At 36.8% G+C, this 21,502-nt stretch overlaps 1 protein-coding gene across 2 annotated transcripts in view; it reads left to right on the top strand.

Moving 5' to 3' along the window:
- The window catches only part of PRPF40A (pre-mRNA processing factor 40 homolog A), a 36,987-nt gene extending 15,737 nt beyond the window's left edge, over positions 1–21,250 (top strand). The window contains exons 6-27 of one of the 2 annotated variants that reach the window (XM_081333892.1): positions 2,000–2,077; positions 2,162–2,272; positions 2,593–2,713; positions 4,499–4,520; positions 5,830–6,129; positions 7,079–7,187; positions 7,880–7,944; positions 8,044–8,208; positions 9,452–9,560; positions 9,993–10,143; positions 11,439–11,572; positions 11,954–12,068; positions 12,193–12,305; positions 12,456–12,572; positions 14,074–14,211; positions 14,907–15,002; positions 16,299–16,385; positions 16,481–16,577; positions 16,681–16,742; positions 17,708–17,836; positions 18,314–18,376; positions 19,921–21,250. In XM_081333892.1, coding sequence (XP_081190018.1) covers positions 2,000–2,077; positions 2,162–2,272; positions 2,593–2,713; positions 4,499–4,520; positions 5,830–6,129; positions 7,079–7,187; positions 7,880–7,944; positions 8,044–8,208; positions 9,452–9,560; positions 9,993–10,143; positions 11,439–11,572; positions 11,954–12,068; positions 12,193–12,305; positions 12,456–12,572; positions 14,074–14,211; positions 14,907–15,002; positions 16,299–16,385; positions 16,481–16,577; positions 16,681–16,742; positions 17,708–17,836; positions 18,314–18,376; positions 19,921–20,013 — 2,475 coding nt within the window. In that variant the 3' untranslated portion in view covers positions 20,014–21,250. The remainder of the gene's footprint in view (positions 1–1,999; positions 2,078–2,161; positions 2,273–2,592; positions 2,714–4,498; positions 4,521–5,829; positions 6,130–7,078; positions 7,188–7,879; positions 7,945–8,043; positions 8,209–9,451; positions 9,561–9,992; positions 10,144–11,438; positions 11,573–11,953; positions 12,069–12,192; positions 12,306–12,455; positions 12,573–14,073; positions 14,212–14,906; positions 15,003–16,298; positions 16,386–16,480; positions 16,578–16,680; positions 16,743–17,707; positions 17,837–18,313; positions 18,377–19,920) is intronic. The other variant, XM_081333893.1, reaches the window with a different exon arrangement.
- Positions 21,251–21,502: the final 252 nt, after the last annotated feature.

Genomic DNA, 21,502 nt, shown 5'->3' with positions numbered 1-21,502 from the left:
TGGGAAGGCCGCTAATCATGATTACATGAGCGCAGGATATTTGCAAGCATTGGACTGCAGGGATGGTACAGCAGTTGTGACTTTGAGGACAGGTTGTAAGTCACTTGTTCCAAGGCCATCATAACCTGGAACTGCCATTAAACAAATGGTCATAAGTCGAGAACTACCTGTAACCATTTTCATTACCAATTTTCCTTACAAGGAAAGTATATACCAGTTAAGGAAAATAATAGCGTCCCTACAGTGAGCTTGATTTCTTGTAATCATATTGACATATTGATGGATTATTTTGGCTTTATTGTGGAAGCAATTTCCCATTATCGTCTTCTTGGATGTATTTTTCAACTTCATTTCCTGTGGCCCACAGATCTAACTCTGATAAGGTTTCTGACATCAGAATTGGTTAGGTGCTGCCCTCTGCTGTAGAGGTGTGTGGCTCACATCTGAAAAGTATCCACCTTTAGTATAAATTTATTTTCCCATGTCTCCTTTACTTTTTTTGAGGATTTTTTTTAAATTTCAAACAGACTATTTGCATATAGCTATGCAACCACCTGTTACAAAATAATTAAGATCGTATTCTGTTCACTTCTCCACTATTAGCACATTTGAGACTAGGTTTGATCACTGCAATCGGTGTAGTTTAATGAAGAGAAGGGTGAGGGGTGACATGATAGCAGTGTTCCAATATCTCAGGGGCTGCCACAAAGAAGAGGGAGTCAAGCTATTCCCCAAAGCACCTGAAAGCAGGACAAGAAGCAACGGATGGAAACTAGTCAAGGAGAGAAGCAACCTAGAACTAAGGAGAAACTTCCTGACAGTTAGAACAATTAACCAGTGGAACAACCTGCCTCCAGAAGCAGTGAATGCTCCAAAACTGGAAGTTTTTAAGAAGAGACTGGCCAGCCATTTGTCTGAAATGGTATAGAGTTTCCTACCTGAGCAGGGGGTTGGACTAGATGACCTCCAAGGTCCCTTCCAACTTTATTATTATTGTTGTTGTTATATAATGCAGATTTACTTAAAAACAGATTAAACTAGTTACTTAAGCTAGGCTATTCTGGTAAGCATCATTACATTTAATGGAAGCAGGAGTTTCCTATTCACCATCGTTGTAACCTAAGTAGTTTTCATTTCTGAATAACTGCCATTTTGTAGATTGGGTTATATTTCATTATGCATAGATATAGCTTCACACTTACAATCTCGTCTATAGGTTTGGATCAGAAACAAGATAGCTCATAAAAACAAGATTAGCAGTAGGGTTGGCAATACCCTCTTATGATCTTAAAATGACAGGTTCCTTCATTTATATCGAACATGTCAAAGAATGTTCAGTAAGGCTTGGTTCCAATTGCTTTGCTTTTTGAAATCCAACTGAGAAGTTGGACCATTAACTTACAAGGTTTGGTCTTGTCCAATTGGCACAAACTGCCATCATCAATGTATTAATACAACTGGGTAAATAACTTTGTAATAAACAAACATGCATCCCTCTTGATTATATCCCTAGCATTTAGAATCTGTCAAGACAACCAGATTGTGAACTTCTCAGCCATTGGGACTATCTAAAGCAGAGGTCCCCAACCTTTTGGGCATCAGGGACTGGTTACATGGAGAGAGGTTTTTTCTGTGGACCAGAGGGGGCGTGGTTTATGTGCTCCCTGCATCCCGCAGATGGGGCTTTGCTTCTTTGTGCGGCCCGGTTGCTGGCATACCGCAGCCCAGTACTGGTCCACAGTCCAGGGTTGGGGAGCCCTGATCTAAAGGCATATATAACACTGAAAGCAATACATTGGCTTATAGTGACATATTGTTTTGGGGGTTTTTTGTTAACAGTAAAGGCTTAAAAAAGGCTTAAAAAGCAATACGATCAAAATCTTTGCTTTCTAAAGTACAGAAATAAAATTAAGGAACAATGTTATCCCTTTTATCTCTTGAATAAAAACATAGTTGCGTTTCACTGGATTAAAATTTAATTCATATTTTCTTTATTTAGCCTACACCTCCAGTTGTTTGCGCAGTGCAACAAGCCACTCCAACCAATAACTCTACTAATGAAGAGCCCTCAAAACAGGTATTTTTCTCCCAAGGTTTTGTCATGCTCTTATCTTAAAATCTCAAGATAGAAGTTTTCTATAGAATGTTCTATTTTCCATAGAAATCTACGTGGTCGGAGCATAAGTCACCAGATGGAAGAACATACTATTACAATACTGAGACCAAACAGTCTACCTGGGAAAAGCCAGATGATCTTAAAACCCCTGCAGAGGTAAAAGAAGCAATTGAGAGTATAATTATTTAGCTACCCATGTCTCACTAAATTAAAAAGAAATGTTTACTATTAAGAAAAATGTTCCTTTCGAGGTGCAGTGCTGCATGCTATTTTTAATCTCACTGTAAAACTCTAGTCATATAAATGCTGCAGTAGGCAGAGACTATCCAAAGAGTTTTATTTCATGAAAGGAATTATGTGTAATTTGTATATTTGCAATTTTGCATCTTAATCAGAAGATTTTTGAAAGCATTTTACTACATTCATTTCTGTATTATAGAATGGTTTTGGATGTTGTGTTTTTTCTTCTTCCTTAGCAATTGTTGTCAAAATGTCCATGGAAAGAATACAAATCTGATTCTGGAAAGCCTTATTACTACAACTCTCAAACAAAAGAGTCACGTTGGGCAAAACCCAAAGAACTTGAAGATCTTGAAGGTAATTATCATAAGGTTTTATCTTCAACATAAGCTGCTTCATAGATAGCAGTGACAATTCCAGTTAGTGAAGGAAATTCAGACCGTATACTAAAATCTATGCTATTTTAAATGTTTTGGTTAGAGAAACAATTGGATAAATTATTGTTGACAAGACATAATAGGATATAGTCATCCTTTTAGCATTTGGGACTGGACTTGGCCGGAAGTTCCAAAATTGTACCAAAATTAGTACTGATTTAGAGTCTGGCTCATACATCATTGTTAAGATGAAAAGATCCAAGAAGTACATTCTTTAACTATAATCTTCATTAAGAATTTTAATTACAAGAGTAAAAACTAATACAAACTAAACTTAGAGAAAAGAAAAAGAATGAAAAGTGCAGGGGGGGGAAAGAAGGAAAAGAAAGAATATAATGAAACAGAAAAGAAATCTATAAAGAAGTGACTTCCAACATTCCTCACAATAGTATAAACAACTTTACTAATTATTCACCCCTGTGAGGTTACAAATATCTCTATCCATCCCATCCTTTATGTGTGCAGATTCATAAAACATCCATTTTTCAATGCTGGTCTCAACAGCAACTAAGGATTGCTTAGATCTTTGCAAAACTAAGTCTTATTTTAACCTTAATCAGATGATAAACCATTTTGAGTGGCATGGTGGCCTAGAGGTGGAGCTCTCACCTCACTCTTGGGAGGTGGTGATTTCAGTTCGAGGTAGCAGCAGATATTTCTCTCTCTGGGTGGAAAGAGAAAATGTCTGCTCTGAGCTCCATGTAGGCATCGGGAAGGGCATCCGGCCACTCAGCTCCATTCAGTCACCCCGACTCTACCCCGATGCAAGGGATTGCAGGGTCCTTAACAGAAGAAAACAAATCAGACCATTTTACATTCCTTCTACTTCTAACGGTCTTCATCTTTAATCCGATCAAATGTGGTAGGGCTTGATTTGTCTTAATCTTTGCTATGAATTACAACAGCCAAGATAGCCAAAATAAGTCTGTTTCTGATCAGCTGTTTTTATAGTTAATTCCAAAATCTGATGGTGAAAGTGAGTATTCCAAATTTGTTAAATTCCTTAATTTGCACTAACTTTAATATATCAAAATCTTTCTTGGCTTTTTGCTGTTTATTTCAAATTATTTAATTCCTTAAATTTTTATTTCTTTTCTTTTATTCAGAACTAAAGATAAATTCACCCAATGACTTTTAAATGTTGTTCCAAAAGAGCTTTTAAAATACTAGATAATTTTCAAAAGTGATTAGACAGCCAGGCTTTCAAACATAGGGTCTCATTATACTGCTTGGCTTTAGTTGTGAACAAAATGGTTGATCCCTTTGTCTCCTGGCATTCAGACCTGTGGAAAATCAATCTCCTGTGGTCTCCTTGCGAGGAGCAGCTGTCCAGAACACATGTGAGCGATCTCTCATCTTCTCCTTATCTGATGAGGTTCCAGGATACTGGTTCACTCACTGGTTCTTTGCTCTTTGCCAGGATCATTGGCTTTGTTTTTTTTGCAGAGATGTCTTCAGTTCGCCAAATCTCCCCCAGAAGTCTGAAGTCCCTGCATTTTTTAAACTATCTTTTGTGTTCTGTGGTCTGAAAAAGTTATTCATTTGTTCACGAAACACTTTGGAAATATAGGCTATGCCATTTTCACTTAAGCTAAATTCTCATATGTGATTTTTCACATGTAAAATGTCTATCTGTAAAATGATATACAATATCTTAAATATATATATATATATATATGTATATAGTCTTTTCTTTTTTTTACAGCAATGATTAAAGCAGAAGAAAGGTATGTTTACAAACTCTTTTCTTAAAGGTATTGTGTTTCTGTGTAAACAAATGCAGACAAAACTGATGAAAAGATTTATTTCATTTTTGAAATCCTTTTGGGAAGTAGAAAAAGTAGAGATTAAATACAATATTTTAGAAAGTACTTTGTAGTTATGTATAGCATCAAGATTGAAACCAGCATTTTGAATTACATTCAGAAAATAACTGACAATCTTAACGGGGTTTGAAACAATGCTAGTACCATATCATTCATCATCCATTCAGCCCTGCTGCTGAATTTTACACAGTTTTAGCTTCTCAACATGCTGAATTAAGTGCATCGGTGTTACTGGATATCCATTTCTAAGGAACTAATTGTTATTTCCCTAGGAAACGATTCAGCCTTTTTGTAAAATTAGCTAAAATGAATATATGTTGACAGCAAATTACAGTATCATGACCTCTTAATTTTGGGGAAGGGAGCAGTCACAATCTGAGGTTTTCCTACTGTTGTGTTCCTTAAAGCTTTAAACAAAAAAGTAGAATGTTTCTGAAATTTGAGTTGTGAGATTTACCTCCTGCCAAAAACACCTTTGCATGAGGCTGCAAGGAAAACCATGATTGATAATGGAATGTCAGCTATATAAATTTTAATTTAGAAATCGTTTAAATATGCACAAATAATGTATGTTAGAAACTAATTTTTGTGATTTGGAAGGAAGATGCTTTCCTCTCAGTCTTATATATAAAACCAATTTTTTAAAAACAACTGTGGAAAGTTGTAAGCTTGAATGTATAGGAAGACTTTGCCCTGTCTTAACGAGTAACTTTAAGTATATCCAGTGAAATTGATGAGCAGGTTAGGAATAATAAAAGCACATTTTATTTCAGGTGTAATTATTAGTCATGATTTGCACAGAATGTGATTCTCATATCTTTTGAAGTGTTAAGTATGTTAAGTGGCAGCTCTATTAATAATAACCACGTTTACTAAGTTGAGTGTCCAGTGTTGCTATTTTATTTATAACTGCAGGTACCTGAAATTATATACAGTATAATAGAACTGCTGCTTGCTAAGAAGAATTCTGTATTGGCCTGTATTTCATTAGACTTTTAGTAGAACTTTTTGAGGCATTAATGCTGTCAAGCACTCTGGCTTTCCTATTCCGAAAGCGATGCAGAAAGGTAGAGGATTTCTGCCGTCCCTGTTTTTGTAAATCAAGCCTTTTCCTGGGGGAAAGTTATTTACAGATGAGCAGTGGAAAATAGGATCTTCGTGACATTGGCAAGTTTTTTTTAAAAACGAAAAATGATTTCTATTTCTATAGCGGCAAATCGGAAGAATCTGCTCCAGTTTCCTCTGCTCCGGTTGCGCCAGGGGTTCCAGCTGCCGCCGCCAGCATCCCTGAAGCCCCAGTACCTGCCCCATCAGCCCCTGTTGCCCCTGCTGTGGCCTCGGCTCTGGAAACAGAGCCTTCTGCCCTGGCTCCAGTTATAGAAAATGATACTGGAGTAGCCCCTTCAGCACACGAGCAAGTAGAGCCAGTGGCTCCTCCCGTTGTACAAGATCAGAGCATGGAAGTTATCACAAATTCTGTGGAAGAAACTCCAAAGCAAGAATCCTCGGAGTAAGTAATAGTTCTTAGTGACTTCTTCTGCTATTAAAGCTCAAGAGAATCTTTCATAGCTTGGGAGAAAAATTGGGTATAAAAAAAAATGGGAGAAGGAAAGACAAGAAAAGTACTAGTATTCTTTCAGTTGTTATTAATGTCTAGTACCTTTAAGGCTTTGTCATCTTAAATTGCGCAGTAGGAAAAGACGGCCACAATGGAGGCTTGGTTAAATGGGATATCTTTTTTTTAAAAAAAATCCCATTTCCTGTAGCAAAGATAAGATGGGGAAAGTTTCCAGAATATCTTTCACTTATTTTTCCTGTTAGAGAACTTTCTTGTGAAACCGGGAATCTGTTTCCTATAGGTTTATTTTTCCAACTCTGGGTGTTGTACATGGTATTTCTTTATATTGCAATTTCTGTCGCAAACTTCATCTCATTTTTGATAAGATTGCATGATAGGTATATCCAATGAGCAGAGAGTAATGTGCTGGGCATGTTCCATTTTGCAGTAGTCTGAAAAATTGGTCAGACTTTGTTTATAATGAATTAAAGGATTAAATCTTTTGAATAATGAATTGTTATGACCAGAATAGGTGTAACTTGGGTTGCCTTGGGGGCCACTTTGAGCTTTGCATAAGATTGAGAATTGCATTCCAAAAGTGGGAGGAGCCAAAATTCAAAGGGGGCTGATTTTGGAGGATAGACTTAAGGGACACTCTAACTTTCTTAAGAGTGTCCATTTTAAGGGGTATTTAGTGTATCACTTGTCTAAGTGAATGATGCGCATGGTATGTATTAACATATTTGGAAATCAGCCTAAGATGGTTAGCTAGGGCCCTGCTTATCCTGTTACTTTTGAACAGGCATCAGCCTAATATTTATGACTACTCCCTCAGTAGGTATTCCATTTAATTAATGCTGCTATTGGTCAAAGTAACCAACTTTTTTTTTTAAATTGATAGTGTTGTACCCAAAAAGGAAGAAGAGGAAGCCCAACCAGTTAAAAAAACTTACACTTGGAATACGAAAGAAGAAGCCAAACAAGCGTTTAAAGAACTATTGAGAGAAAAGGTTTTTATACTCAGCCAATTATTCTTTTAAATTTCAAGAATCACAAATATAATTGTTAGAAAAGTTACTGATTTTTGTAAGAACTTGAGTAACATTTATGCAAAAGTAAATACCAAATATTTTTATCTAAATGAATGGATTTTATGAGGTATCCTATAAAAATCCATGGGAAAAGGGTTTTTTAATATGGATTTTTCAGTTTATAGCCAAGACACCTATGTTTTGAAAGTTTTAGGCAGATAAGTTGGGTTAGGGAAGAGGGTTAGGTGTGGTTAAAATTTTGAATATTATCTTAATAATTGTGACTTTATTCTTGGTGATTGCTGAAACATAACTGCTGAATCAAAATATTTTTTCTAAGTGATAGTTTAATACCTTTAAAAACCAGGAATTGGGAAATCAGTATTTTTAGACTTTTTCTAGAAATAAGAAGGATGCTGTGACATCACGGTGATATAAGTATGTTATACATGAAACCTTTCATTACTATTATAGAGCTTTTTCTGGGAAAATGTATTAACTATATTGGGTAAAAATGTATTATCCTGATTGTAAAATATCAAGCCAGACAACTTAATTTCCTTCAGATACCAGAAAATTACATAAGATGAAGCAGTTCTTTTTCAGCTCCTCACTTGTGAAAATAAAATTCCAGTTCCAGAACTTATGTGATTTATCTTATATCTTCACAGCGTGTGCCATCCACTGCCTCTTGGGAACAAGCTATGAAAATGATAATTAATGATCCAAGATACAGGTATCACTAGATTATTTTAAAAGATTCATTACAAAAATGACTATTTTTTCAATAACCAATAAAAGGGCTAATTTTAGTTGATGTTTCTTCAATTTGTAGTGCTTTAGCAAAATTAAATGACAAGAAGCAAGCCTTTAATGTTTACAAAGTTCAGACAGAGAAAGAAGAAAAAGAAGAAGCAAGATTAAAATACAAAGAAGCAAAAGAGTCTTTTCAGCGTTTCCTTGAAAATCATGAAAAAATGACATCCACAACCAGATACAAGTAAGATTACCTAATATGCACCCCAGTGCTAAAATCTTAGTATCATGGCTGAGGTCTTTCCTTGGAAACTCTTATGTCTGCACACAGATTGCAATAAATATGTAAGATAGGCTGGTGGAAATGACAGTACAGGTAGTCCTTGGATTACTATGGCAACGGGGACCGAGGTTTGCATCAGTTGTGAATCAGGTCATCACATGTCTCCATTGCTTAGCAGTTGAAATTCTGGTATGCCTAGTTGCTCTCTGGGACTGCATGATTTATTAAATGAAAAACTCTTGTGATCATGAGAGGCAGGAGGCGCAGGCAGGCTGTTGGACGAGGGCTGAGGGGGGGAGGGCGCAGATGCCATGGATGGGTGCTAGGGAGCATGGGGCTTGCTGTTGCATACAACTAGAGATGGCAGACCTTAGCAATGGCAGCCTTCAGCAGTCTTAGCCCACTGCTGCTTCCCCCAGACCTTGATTTCAGGCCGAGCAATGGGCAGATTGCTATCTCAAGTCCTGCACAGGGACAGCGCCCACACCAGCAAGCCCCAGCAGCGCTGGCCTGTGTCAGCCCCCAAGCAGTGGCCTCCGGGCATAGGGCCGTCGCGCCTTAAAACCCCAGCATTGCCAGCCAGCCTCAAGCCCAAGTGCCGCGATAAGTCCTGCAATCTGTAGCGCCCACCCGTTACACTTGCTACCGTGGCCTTAGCTCTGGCCCACTGGCCTCCTTTCCTGGGATTCCCACCTGTTCCCAGGCAAAGAAAACAACAGTGGGCAGCAGTTAAGATGGATAGTGGCAGTAGAAGTAGTTGTGAATGAGGGCTGGACTGAATTTTGATCATGCAACCACAGGGATGCTGCAGTGGTGAAAATTTTTCAGTGCCATTGCAATTTTGATATAACTTGAGGACTATCTGTATGCCCTTTGGATTGCTTTCCTATTGGTGAATAAAATATTTTCAGCATTAGTTGCCAAGGAAATTGAAGGAAGAATCTTGGGTTGAATTAGAAGTAGAGAAATTTGGGAGGAACATTAATATAGATATTAGTGGTTGATGTTCAGAATACTTTTCAGATCTGTGTTCACTGCACATTGGTTCCTTTTTCTGTTCTTATCAAGAAGGGGGAAAATAACTAGTTTAGATACTACAGGTAATAGAACGAATAAGATGCCAGTAGTTATCAAGGGAGAAGGAAGTCAAAAGAAGATAAATTTTAATAGGTTAATTTTATAACTTCTGTATTCCTGTATGTAGAAAAGCTGAACAAATGTTTGGAGAGCTGGAAGTCTGGAATGCAATTTCTGAACGTGATCATCTTGAGATTTATGAAGATGTTCTATTCTTTCTGTCAAAAAAAGAAAAGGTAATTCATTTTCTTTTAATCAAAAAAAAAATCTGTGTTGTACTCCAGGATAATAATGTCTACTGTTTAACACAATATATTTGAGCTTTGGAATGTAAATTTTTGTAATGGTTGCCATAAAAATGTGTAATGTGTCAAGTAATTGTTAACTGATAGAATTTGTTTCTTAAATTATTAACAAAAGAATAAGTAGAAAAATTATGAGCTAGTGTTGGATTTTTCTAGAAAGCAGTCAGATTAAAAAGTCTGATAGTTTTTTGCTAAGATTAACACTTTCCCTACAAAGAGTGATTTTTATTAAATTGAAAGTTCAGGCCAGAAAACTGAAATTGGTGCAGTTGTTCAATATTTGTGCATTTCTGTCATATCAGTTATGGGCAGTACTGCATTTTAGGAAAGCATCAATGCACTTTATATGTCTGTCTTTTTCAGGAACAAGCCAAACAGCTAAGAAAGAGGAACTGGGAGGCATTAAAAAATATTCTGGACAATATGGCTAATGTTACTTATTCTACAACATGGTCAGAGGCTCAGCAGTATCTGATGGACAATCCTACATTTGCAGAAGATGAAGAACTTCAGAGTAAGGATAAATGTGTTTTACCTTTCTGTGAAAAAAATCAACTTTTGAGTGTAATTGATAATAGCGACTCATCTATTAAAACTGTTAAATCAGAGAGATGATTGAAGGCTTCTGCCATTCCAGAATAAGTTTACTTTTCCATTACAACCACCCTCTCCAGTCACACACTCAAAATCCTTTCCAAAGAGTTGGGATCTATCCACCATGCATTTGAGCAGTGTGGTAGGATTTTGTATAGAACTGCATAAATATTTCCCCAAAGCTGCCTCTTTCAGCAAAGAGGTGGTGGAGTTATATATTTGAAATCCACCTATAGAGATACAGTTTTAAACTTACATCATGAATAAACACATTTATTTGTACTAAAAATTATTTTGCTCTGAATTAAAAAAAATTAGCATAGGGTGAGCATAGAAATAAATATTTGTGTTCACTTTCAAAAAGGAATCATGAATAAATCTTACCAGTACGTATGAATTAAGACAACTAGGTAGGCATTTTCAGTACATTGTCATTTAGTTTTTAGAACCTTTGTATCATATCATTTTTGCCTTCATAATTGTATAAAATAAAACGATTTGTATTTTTTTTCATTACCATCCTAAAAAAAGATCCCTAAGTTGAGAACATAGGATTTGGGTTATAAATGAGGTTATAGAATAAATTGCATGTTTATAATTTTGGAATGTCACTTTTAATCCTGAAGCCAGTTGGTAAAGGATCCAAGTCCTCAAGTTTAAGGCTGAAAGCTATTTTTTTATGCCTCTTAACTGTGCTTTCCAACTAAAATTGCTTCTGGTGTGTTTTTTTGCTAAAATTATTATATTCTGAAATCAGCTTGTAAAGTAGTGACCACCTGTTTGTTTGTTTGCATAAGACATTTCTTTTAAGGTGGCTGTTCTGGACAAGTTGGTTTACTTCAGATACAGAGACACAATAAACATGAACTATGCCACTTTGATACAGATCCTTTTGTATTTATCTGCCTTTGCAAGTCCATGAATCAAAACTTAAAAGACTATTTTATATTATATCAGATGTTCTGGGTGTTGTGCATGTGCCATTTTAAAATTAGGCCACTTTGGGGGCACCTGGAATTATCACTGTCGGGGTCAGTGTTTCAGCACCCTATTTAGTGTGACATGATATTAACTAGCTGAATATTTACAAGCATGAACAGGAAGAAAAACTGCTTACGCCTATGCTTGGGGAAGGATCACAAACCAAAAGGACGTGTATTTTTAAGTGGCATATTATTTAATTCCATAAAAATATATTCCTGTTATTTTTTTTAGATATGGATAAGGAGGATGCCTTGATCTGTTTTGAAGAACACATAAGAGCCCTAGAAAAAGAAGAGGAGGAGGAGAAACAGAAAGGCTTACTCAGAGAAAGGCGACGACAGCGAAAAAACAGAGAATCTTTTCAGGTTACCGAGAAAATCTTAACTTCTACTTAGTACCAGCCGGAGAGCTTTCAGCTATTTTAAGTTATTGGCTGGATTTAAAAAAATCAGCAACTGTTCTTGTTCTGAGTGCAGAAACTAATCTCCCCGAGTCTTGTGCGATGTCTAAACATTATGAACATTTCAGTGATCTCCCTTCTTTGTGTGGAAAATTTCTTCCAAGATTAAAAGCTGGAGGAAGAAAGTTGGGCAAGAGAAATTTTAGTAGATTGGAAGAGCTGACTTGATTTGCCTTTCATGTTAAGAAGTTCTTTATGCTTCTTTGGGATTGTAAAAAAAGGGACAGGTCTGGCTTTTAAAAAAAAATTTAATTACAAGATTCCCCATTTTCCACTTTTTCCCCAGATATTTTTGGATGAGTTGCATGAACATGGCCAGCTGCACTCGATGTCATCGTGGATGGAATTATATCCAACTATTAGTTCTGATATTAGGTTTACTAACATGCTTGGTCAGCCTGGTAAGTATACCCTCTCTTGCTTGGACTAAGTAATGTTTGGATAACGTGTGTGAATATTTTTGGTCATTACTTATATTGCTAAGAAAAGGAGCTCTTTGAATAAAGAGCTCTTGACCCATATAAGGTCTTTTTTTCCCCGTCGTAGGTTCAACAGCACTGGATCTTTTCAAGTTTTATGTTGAAGATTTAAAAGCCCGCTACCATGATGAAAAGAAGATAATAAAAGATATCTTAAAGGTGAGGTAACATAAATTCTTGAATTAGGGGGACATCAGAGTTTCTAATTAAGATTTATTGCAGTTTTTTTTTTGAATAGTAGGATTGCATTAAAAAAAATTCTGTGGGATGCCTATATTTTCCAGTATTATCAAAGCCATTGTGTTGCAGGATAAAGGATTTGTAGTTGAAGTGACAACTCCTTTTGAAGACTTTGTAACGGTCATCAGCTCAACGAAGAGAGCTACCACATTAGATGCTGGAAATATCAAACTGGCTTTCAATAGCGTAAGTTTAATTTAAAAAGTCAATAATTGTTAGCACCGTTTGATATGAAATATGTCCAGTGTTATAAATTGTTACTACTTTCCAGTTATTGTTGAATCTAAAGTATAACTTGTTCCTCAGTGATGAAATACGTGCTCAGTAGTCTAGGCAATGCCAGATCTTGGTGTAACATTGAAATTCTAATTCCAATGCATTTCAGATACAGGTAGTCCTCGACTTACGGCAACAATTGAGCCCATCATTTCTGTTGCTAAGTGAGACATTTGTTAAGTGACTTTTGGCCCATTTTATGACTTTTCTAACCACAGTTGTTAATGAATCACCTCAGTTGTTAAGTTAGTAACACGGTTGTTAAGTGAATCTGGCTTTTCCCCCCCATTGACTTTGCTTGTCCGAAGGTCACAAAAGTGGATCCCACGACCCTGGGACAGTGCAACGGTTATAAATATAAGTCAGTTGCCAAGTGGCAGAATTTTGATCACGTGACCTTGGAGATGCATTGGTTATAAGTGTGGGAAACGGTCACGATTTACTTTTTTCAGAGCCGTTGTAACTTCAGTCACCAAATGAACTGTTGTAAGTCGAGGACCGCCTGTACTAGTCTAGCGGAAGAACAAGCCAGCGGCCCCTGTTTTGTCTGAACAGCTAAATGAAAGTTTGCACAGACCTCTCAGGCCAGAATTTAATCTGAGACTTATTCTTACAATGTCAGTCCATTGTTTTGTAGATACAGTAGCGGCCAAAATTGTGGACACCTTTTGGGAAAAGTATTTTTGAGTTTGATGACTAATAACACACCTTTTTTTTGAGTAGTACCATAAAATTATATATCAATGGAAAGATAATTTAATCAAGAATGTAATGCAACATAGTTTGTTCAATTATCTGTACTGTACTCTATGAAAAGTTATAGCCAAATAACCAGAAAAAGGAAGCACAACTTGCTTAGGTTGATATCAGGTAGCTTTCCTTTATCTGATTGTAGCCAATGAGCGTGAGTGTTTAGAGAGCCAATCAGGTGTCATCTTGTTTCGGCAACGAGCCAATCAGATCACAGTAGGCTTCAGTTATTGTTGTGGTGTGTTGAAGCTGAGGAGGACATTTGTCAGTGTGTTATGTGATGGGTATCAAGTTGGTTGGGGCTTTTTTCCCTTTCATTTAGTGAGCTTGTAAAACGTAATAAAATTAAAGTAATGGTGCAAAAGAATTGGCTAGTTGCCCAGAAAGCGATGTAAAATAGTATTATTAGGTGAACAAGGCTACAGTTATAAAGAAATTAGAAGAAAAATTGGTGGAAACTTAACCAAAGGTGGCATTTGTATTGTACACTTTTCCCAATTTCCACAATTTTGGCCGCTACAGTATATGTGAACAACTTCTACGTATGGCAAATGGTAAGAAAAGTGCTTTGCAGTGACGTTGCATTACGGCTCTCTCCCCCCCCCTTTTTCTCCTGCAATGTTCCCTTTCATTTAATGCCTCCCTTGAATCTATGATGCAGCTGTTAGAAAAAGCAGAAGCCCGGGAACGCGAGAGAGAGAAAGAAGAAGCTCGCAAAATGAAACGAAAAGAGTCTGCTTTTAAAAGCATGTTAAAACAAGCAACACCTCCCATTGAATTAGATGCAGTCTGGGAAGATGTAAGTAAGCTCTTTTTTTTTCTTTTATTTAAAAAATTAAAACTTTTTTTGCAACTATTTTAACTATTAAACCTATTACTGGAAGACAACCTTCAAGAAATGTGTTGCAATCAGTATCGGATCTTTTCCAAAGTAATGGAGGAATGATAATCGAAATAGTGTCAAGGAATGTAAGTGTTTTAAAGAATAATACAGAGAAACAATAATGAAATGGATAAATTCTCAGTGCAGCTCATATAAAAGGCTGACGGATGTGTTTATGAAGTACAGATTTTTTTTATGGTCATAGGTTTAATATTCATAGAATAATATTGTTACTGCTATTATTGATGGAAACAAAAAAAAATTGCTGATGGAATAGTTAATGCCACTTTATGAATTGCTATCCAAATTCTTAAGCTGAATTAATGTCATACAAATGAATTCATGCTTCCATTTTCACCAAGGAATCCTTGTGTAAGATGCACATACAGTAAGAAAAAAAATCACTAGCTGCGGGAAGATTTATGATTACCTTATAATGTTCCAATAAAAAAATGAAAGACAAGCTCTGGATGTATGTAAACAAATTCCTGTGAAATGTGGATTAATTAACAATTTCTTTGGTGAAATGTTTTAAAAACCAAAGCATTTTCTTTTTAGGAATACATTGCTTCATAGATTTGAGTTACTGATATCATTCCTTTTTGATACAGATTCGGGAGAGGTTTGTAAAAGAGCTAGCATTTGAAGACATCACTTTAGAATCAGAGAGAAAACGGATATTTAAGGATTTCATTTATTTACTGGAGGTAACATCTGGCATATCAATTAAACAATATTTTCTAATAGATTTTTACAAATTCTCAAAAGAATGGGTTACTTTAATGTTTACCGAAGAGTATTGTAGCTATGTTGATACAGCTGAAACTGGTGGGTGTGAGAAAGATCTTCAAAGGGCAGCTGTGGGTACGTGCCCAGAAAAATGGGGGGATAAAGGGAAGGAAAAGATGGGCCTGCCAACTTCAGCCAAGGTGTTGCTCAGTGGTGGCAGGAAAACATAGAACATGTTCTAGGATGGGCAGGGAACCTTGGCCTTTTTATGACTTGTAGACTTCAATACCCAGAATTCCTGAACCAGCCATGCTGACTCAGGAATTCTGGGAATTGAAGTCCACAAGTCATAAAAGCCAAGGTTCCCTGCTGCCCCTGTTCTAGGAATACACCAGTCCTTTATTCTCGTGCACAATTTTTTCCTTACACATTAGTGATACTTTTACAGTAACATTGCCACATGCCAAATAATGACTCGGGTCATTTTAAACCTTAGGAATATATGTCACTTTGAGCATACTACTGATGATAGATACTTGTCTTCATGAGCTGTAGGGTTTGTGCAAATTCTTTATATAAAAAAAAGTGTTTCAGAATTCACTTGGCGCACCTGTTCTTCAGTCATTAAAACAACTGTATCTTTCTGCACTGGCACAACTATCTCAGAAACTGCTCTTGGGAATTCTTGGTCGTGCACAATCACTTCACCACCATCAACCTCCCCCGCCCCCAAATAAAGAAAGATTGTAAGAGGATATCAGCTAGATTTATTCCTCATCCTCCAGAGATTGCTGAGGAAAGGGACTTGGGAGAAGTTTCTGGCAGGCTGTGGCAATATAATAGTGCGGAAATTTCTTCCAGCAGAATAGCTGTTGTCCTGTCTCTCTCCTAGTAGATTTGCTGAGACTTCGTGTGCGCATGTGTATATATGTATAAGATTGGAATAAGGTCTGTGTAGACCAGGGGTAATAGGCAACCTCGGCTCTTTTATGACTCATAGACTTCAACTCCCAGAATTCCTGAGCCAGCATGGCCCAGCATGGAAACCTCTCCCTTTCCCCTCAGCATGGCTGGCTCAGGAATTCTGGGAGTTGAAGTCCACGAGTCATAAAAGAGCCGAGGTTCCCTACCCCTGGTGTAGACCAAGGGATGTTTTCGATAGCCTCTGTTACTGCCTCTGTGTGATTGAGGCATGTACTATAAGAAAGCAGCACTTTTGATTAACAGATGTTTGCTGTTTCAGAGTAACAATTCTGATTCTTTTGATGTTGCAGCATGAGTGTCAGCATCATCATTCAAAGAACAAGAAGCATTCTAAAAAATCAAAAAAGCACCACAGAAAGAGGTCTCGCTCTCGTTCGGTAAGGTCTTTGATAACATGCTGCTGGGAACGTATCTCAAAAGTTATCTTTAAAAGCTTCCGTGTGTTAAGCATACTTTTTTTATTCCTTTGAAGGGCTCAGAATCCGAAGACGATGATAGCCATTCGAAGAAAAAGAGACAACGCTCAGACTCACGCTCAGTTTCTGAACGCTCTTCCAGTGCAGAATCTGGTATTTTTTTTTCTTTATATCTTCCCCAGGAAAAAAAAAAGTAGTGCTAAATTTCAGCCGCCTGATTTCCATTTCATTTCCTTAATTTGTTTTGTATTAATAGAGAGGAGCTACAAGAAGTCCAAGAAACACAAAAAGAAAAGCAAAAAGAGGAGACACAAGTCTGTGAGTATTTCTGCTTTGCATCTTTCAGTGTGATAAGGATTTCCAGCATCTTCAGTCTTTTTAAGTTGTAAATAGCAGTTGTTAATGCATCTGTCTCAGAGCTTGTTAGTATGATCAGCAAATGTATGTATTTGTTTATACATTTGCAATTTATATAACTGCCTGTGCCGCTGAGGTAGTGCTAAGCAGCGTGCAAAGATGAAAAGCAAAAAAATCATGACATTAATAGTAAAATCAATATTTTAAAAACATGCATGCATCACATGCCTGAGTTGGAAGAACCACCGGGCCATCCCACAAGGGCAGCCACAGCAACAGAGAAGGGATGACAGGGTCTGGAATATGCCAACTCTGCTCCTTCTGGTGGGGTAACAGAGATAGGCGGCCTGATGCTCTAATGGTTTATACTGCACCAAGGATTAGTTGTTGTTGTTTTCTTTAAAAAAATGAGAACTTGGATTCAATTCAGTCTTGTAGACCTATTTGCAATAGCATTATTGCATATTTAGGTTGGTTGTCACCTATTTCAGCTTACACATTAGTGACATAGAGGACTAAGCAGTATCATTTTTATAATGGTTGGCCAACTTCAGCCTTGCATTTTTTTTCCTCCTCCTCTTGTGAATTAGAATTTCAGTGAGCCAGTGCTTAATAGGCCAAGCTACTGAGCAAAGAGGAAAAGCCAAAATTCATACTCTGGTTGGCTTGACTTGGTATCTACTGTGAAGATAAACTTCAGGATTTTGATGTAATTTTGAAGAATTAGTGGAAGGTTTAATCCAACACAGTTTTACATTATTAGTTTGGAGCACATGAAAATTGTTTAGACAGATGGATTCAGAGTACATTGCTAGAGAGTTCACATTTTAGAAGAATCTTGGGGTTATGCGCTGGAAACTGCAGTAGATTGCAAATTGTAATTTATTGTTTTTTAAAATTTATATTCTTTGTTTTACTTTGCACAGGATTCTCCGGAATCGGATGCAGATCGAGAAAGAGACAAGAAAGAGAGAGAAAATGAAAAAGAAAGAAGTAGACAAAGATCTGAATCTAAGCATAAATCACCACCTAAGAAGCGACCTAACAAAGATTCTGTAAGTTTATTTTATCTTACCAAGTTCAGTATATTAATGGTTGCAACATTTCTGAATTATACATGGTTTATGGAATTCCGTCTATTTCCATTCCACAACCACAGTTTACTTTGATCATATATAAGCATCCCATACAACCTTTGAACACTCCTTGGTATGGCTTGCTGCATGTGCCCTGCTTAGAGTATGTGGGCGCACGCACAAACACATAGAGTTTATTTCCAGCAAATTGAAGAAAATATATGAATGATGTTAGGGAGGAAGCTTGCAGGAATTGGCCTGCTTGCTGCTCTCTGCAGGCAAATCCCTCTCAACTACGAGATAACTGTTTAGAAGACTCTGATAATGCAGTTGGTAACACGGCACACGCCCTCTGCAAAATCCCTTTTCCACAAAACACATCATCACCCTGTTTGATGGGCTGGATAAAGTGCAATTTGCATGAAAAAGGGTCATTCTGGCATGTTTTCTTCCCAGCACAATCCTGCACCAAACAGCGTTCGAGTACAAGAGACATCAGAAGAAGCGGATCAGATTCGGGTAAATCCAGATACGTTGCATCTGGGGTGTGGTGTGGATGGGGGCAGGACACGAGAACAAGAAGAAGTGAAGTTCGCACATCCTTTTTTTAGAATGCAATTTTTGAAAAAAAAATCTCAGAATATTTAGTTCAGTAGGTTTGAACTGTCCCTATTTGGAGACTCAACGAACTCTGTTCAAATCAGAGATTTAATCAAAGAAGAGGAGCAGATTAGATCCTCAGTTTACACAGGCATTTGCCAAAAATGAAATTACTGTAATATTTTTATGACAACATGTATTAAAGGAGATTCATCTGAATAATGGTTGAGATGTTTGTTACAACCTTTTAATTAATATATTTTTGACATTCAGAAGGGCACCTGAAAATAGCAAATAATAATAATAGTCAGGTTACAAATGACCTAGATGAATCATGACCTAGCTGAAAACCTGACACGAAAGTTTTGCATAGCCTGTTGTATATCTAATTATCAGAAACAGTGTTTGCTTGAACAGAGGAATACCTTTCTGAGGTTAACTTAGATTAATATTTGGGATGTGGGAAGGAGTTTGCAGTGAAAGTTATTTGTGAGAGATTCATTTAAAAAAAAAGCTGTCAGAACCTGGATAAGTAACAGCCCCCAGCTGATCTTAAGTTGATTTTGATAGGCTCAGTCTTAATTCGTGCATAAATAGGAGTTCATCTGAAGACTCTTAAGTTTAAATTGAAAATTCTAATTCTCAGTTTTTCCAATTGATCGTTTTAATTTTCCTTACCTCTTGGGTTAAGGATTCAAAGATCACCTGATCTGTTTCATCTGGCTGTGAAGTGTTGAAAAACTTGATAAACTTTGATTTAAATGACTGATTGAGAATTAAGCGGGTTGTATTTTTAATATTTAAAATTGACATTTAATAATAAAAGATCATGAATCTTCATCTGAGACAACATAATGACTTAGCGTTATGCCAGCAACCATTCCTGATGGAGTATTTGTATGACCTGCCTTGGGGAACACACAAGGAATATCATTATTATTATTTTTAAAAAAAACGAGTATTGGGTTGGATGTCTGACAGTGTCAGTCTGCTTAATGGAATGGATTCTTCTGTTAACTGTATCACAGTGATTTTGAGTGCCAATTTGGGGTAGGTGCATTTGAAGGTGAGTAGGAAAATAGCATCAGACTGCTCACAGTGTTAGATGCAGCCTTCAAACTTCTTCATAAGTTCTGTGTGTAGCCAGATCACCCCTCGATATTCTCCATTCGCATAGCAGGAAAATATATTTAGTTTTATCACAGGATTTTATAGAAATAATTTTGCAGTGGATCTGTTGTTGTTTTTTACTGTCAGGTATGAAATCTGCATTGCCTGTTGGTAACCAAATTTCATTTCTTAATAAGGAATTTGTGTGTACCCCAATGAAATCAACCCCAGGAGATGAGAGTTACGGGCTGGGCTGGGCTGGGCAAGAAAGGCTGCTGGTTCCTGGTGTGAAGGAATTGAATTCCTGACTGTATTCAAAGGTGAACCAAACATTTGTGATTATCTGTTTGCAGGGTAATTGGGACACCTCTGGTAGTGAATTAAGTGAAGGTGAACTTGAAAAGCAAAGGAGGACCCTCTTGGAACAACTGGATGAAGATCAATAAATATTTATACCAAATATGTTTACAAATTTGATTGAATAAAGATATAGATGACTAATTTCAGGAAATGGATTCCAATGTTCTGACTTACAGTGGCATAATGGTGGCTCTTCGGTTCTCTTGCATAACTAAATAGCTGAAATAATTGACACAGGTAGCCGTTTGGCAAAAGACGGTGAACATTCAGGATTCAACCTGAAGTCCTATTTCTTACCATCTAGATAACCTGTATATATTCCCTCTCTCTCTCCCCCCCCCGCCCACCCACGTACCTTTTCATTCTTCAGACAGCACATTAGGATGAGCAGAAAAGCTTTTTTTTTAACCCTTTAAAATAGCGGCTTGGGAAAAGTATTTTAAGCCTTTCGGCCCTCTCATCTCTAAAATGGCTCACGCTTGAAAGTCGTTAACTTCTTTTCCTGGCCAAAGAAGGTCTAAGCGCAGGGAGCTGGTGGGCACCTGCTCCTCCTGGAAAGAAGCTTGGCAATTTTCTTGCGGTTCCACTTTTGTTGAGTTGTTACTACTTTTTCAAAGGAGAGGAAAGGAAGAGGGAAGGTGAGGTTTGTTTTTTTCTTTCTTTCTTTCTTTCTTGTTTTGGTTTACGGTAATCGAGGAACCAGTGTTGGGTTTTTGAGAGTTATCCTTCTGGCCACATTGATGATGGTGATTTCTACTGAAGACTGACTAGGTTGCAATGTATACAAGAGTTTTTACTCAGAGCTTAATTTTTAGCGTTAAGTTTTAAAACTGTGAAAACTAGATGATTGATGGAAATCCCATTAGGCCCTTAATTACAAATCCACTAAAATATGCTTACAGAATATCATAGCTATCGCTTTTATTAGGGGAGAAAAATCTGGAATATTTAAAAATTGGCAGAGGGCATCGTTTCAGCAAATCACAAAATCAGACTGTAAATTAATTGCAACATGTTGCCTTAAGGACTTTCCGAAGAATGTACCACCAAATTTTGAAAAGCAGTTGCAATACTCTTGTTTAGAAAATCAATGTTGATGTAATATTTTTCTTTTAAGATATGTTGATCTGATGTTTAAAACTTTTCCTTTCATCCTGTTCTCTTCCTTTGTACTAAATAACTTCTATCTGACGACGATTTGATTAAGTACTATCTACCTATTCATTCAGGAGTATTGACTACTGTGGTACAGACTAAAATCTTTCTGATTTGAATATTTTTGTACATTTTTATCACTTATTAAACCTTGTCTTCTAGTGTGTACTAGTATTTTTCTGTTTTATAAAAACTCATGTAAAGTTGACACATACCAATTTTACATTCTCTCACTTGTTACTTTGAAGATTGCATGTTAGAAATACAGTTCTCTAGTATAATTGTTCTAACGTATGTTTAATCATAGCAACAGAAAAGGCCCTCTTCGGGATCTATCATAGCATTAACATGGAATATTTTATGTGATTATTTAATATAATGGATGTTACTTCAAAGTTGATTTTTCACTAGAGTAATTAT

Source organism: Vipera berus (genome assembly GCF_964194415.1).
Source record: "Vipera berus genome assembly, chromosome: 1".
NCBI classification, from domain to species: domain Eukaryota; kingdom Metazoa; phylum Chordata; class Lepidosauria; order Squamata; family Viperidae; genus Vipera; species Vipera berus.
This window is presented reverse-complemented; position numbering and strand designations above follow the sequence as displayed.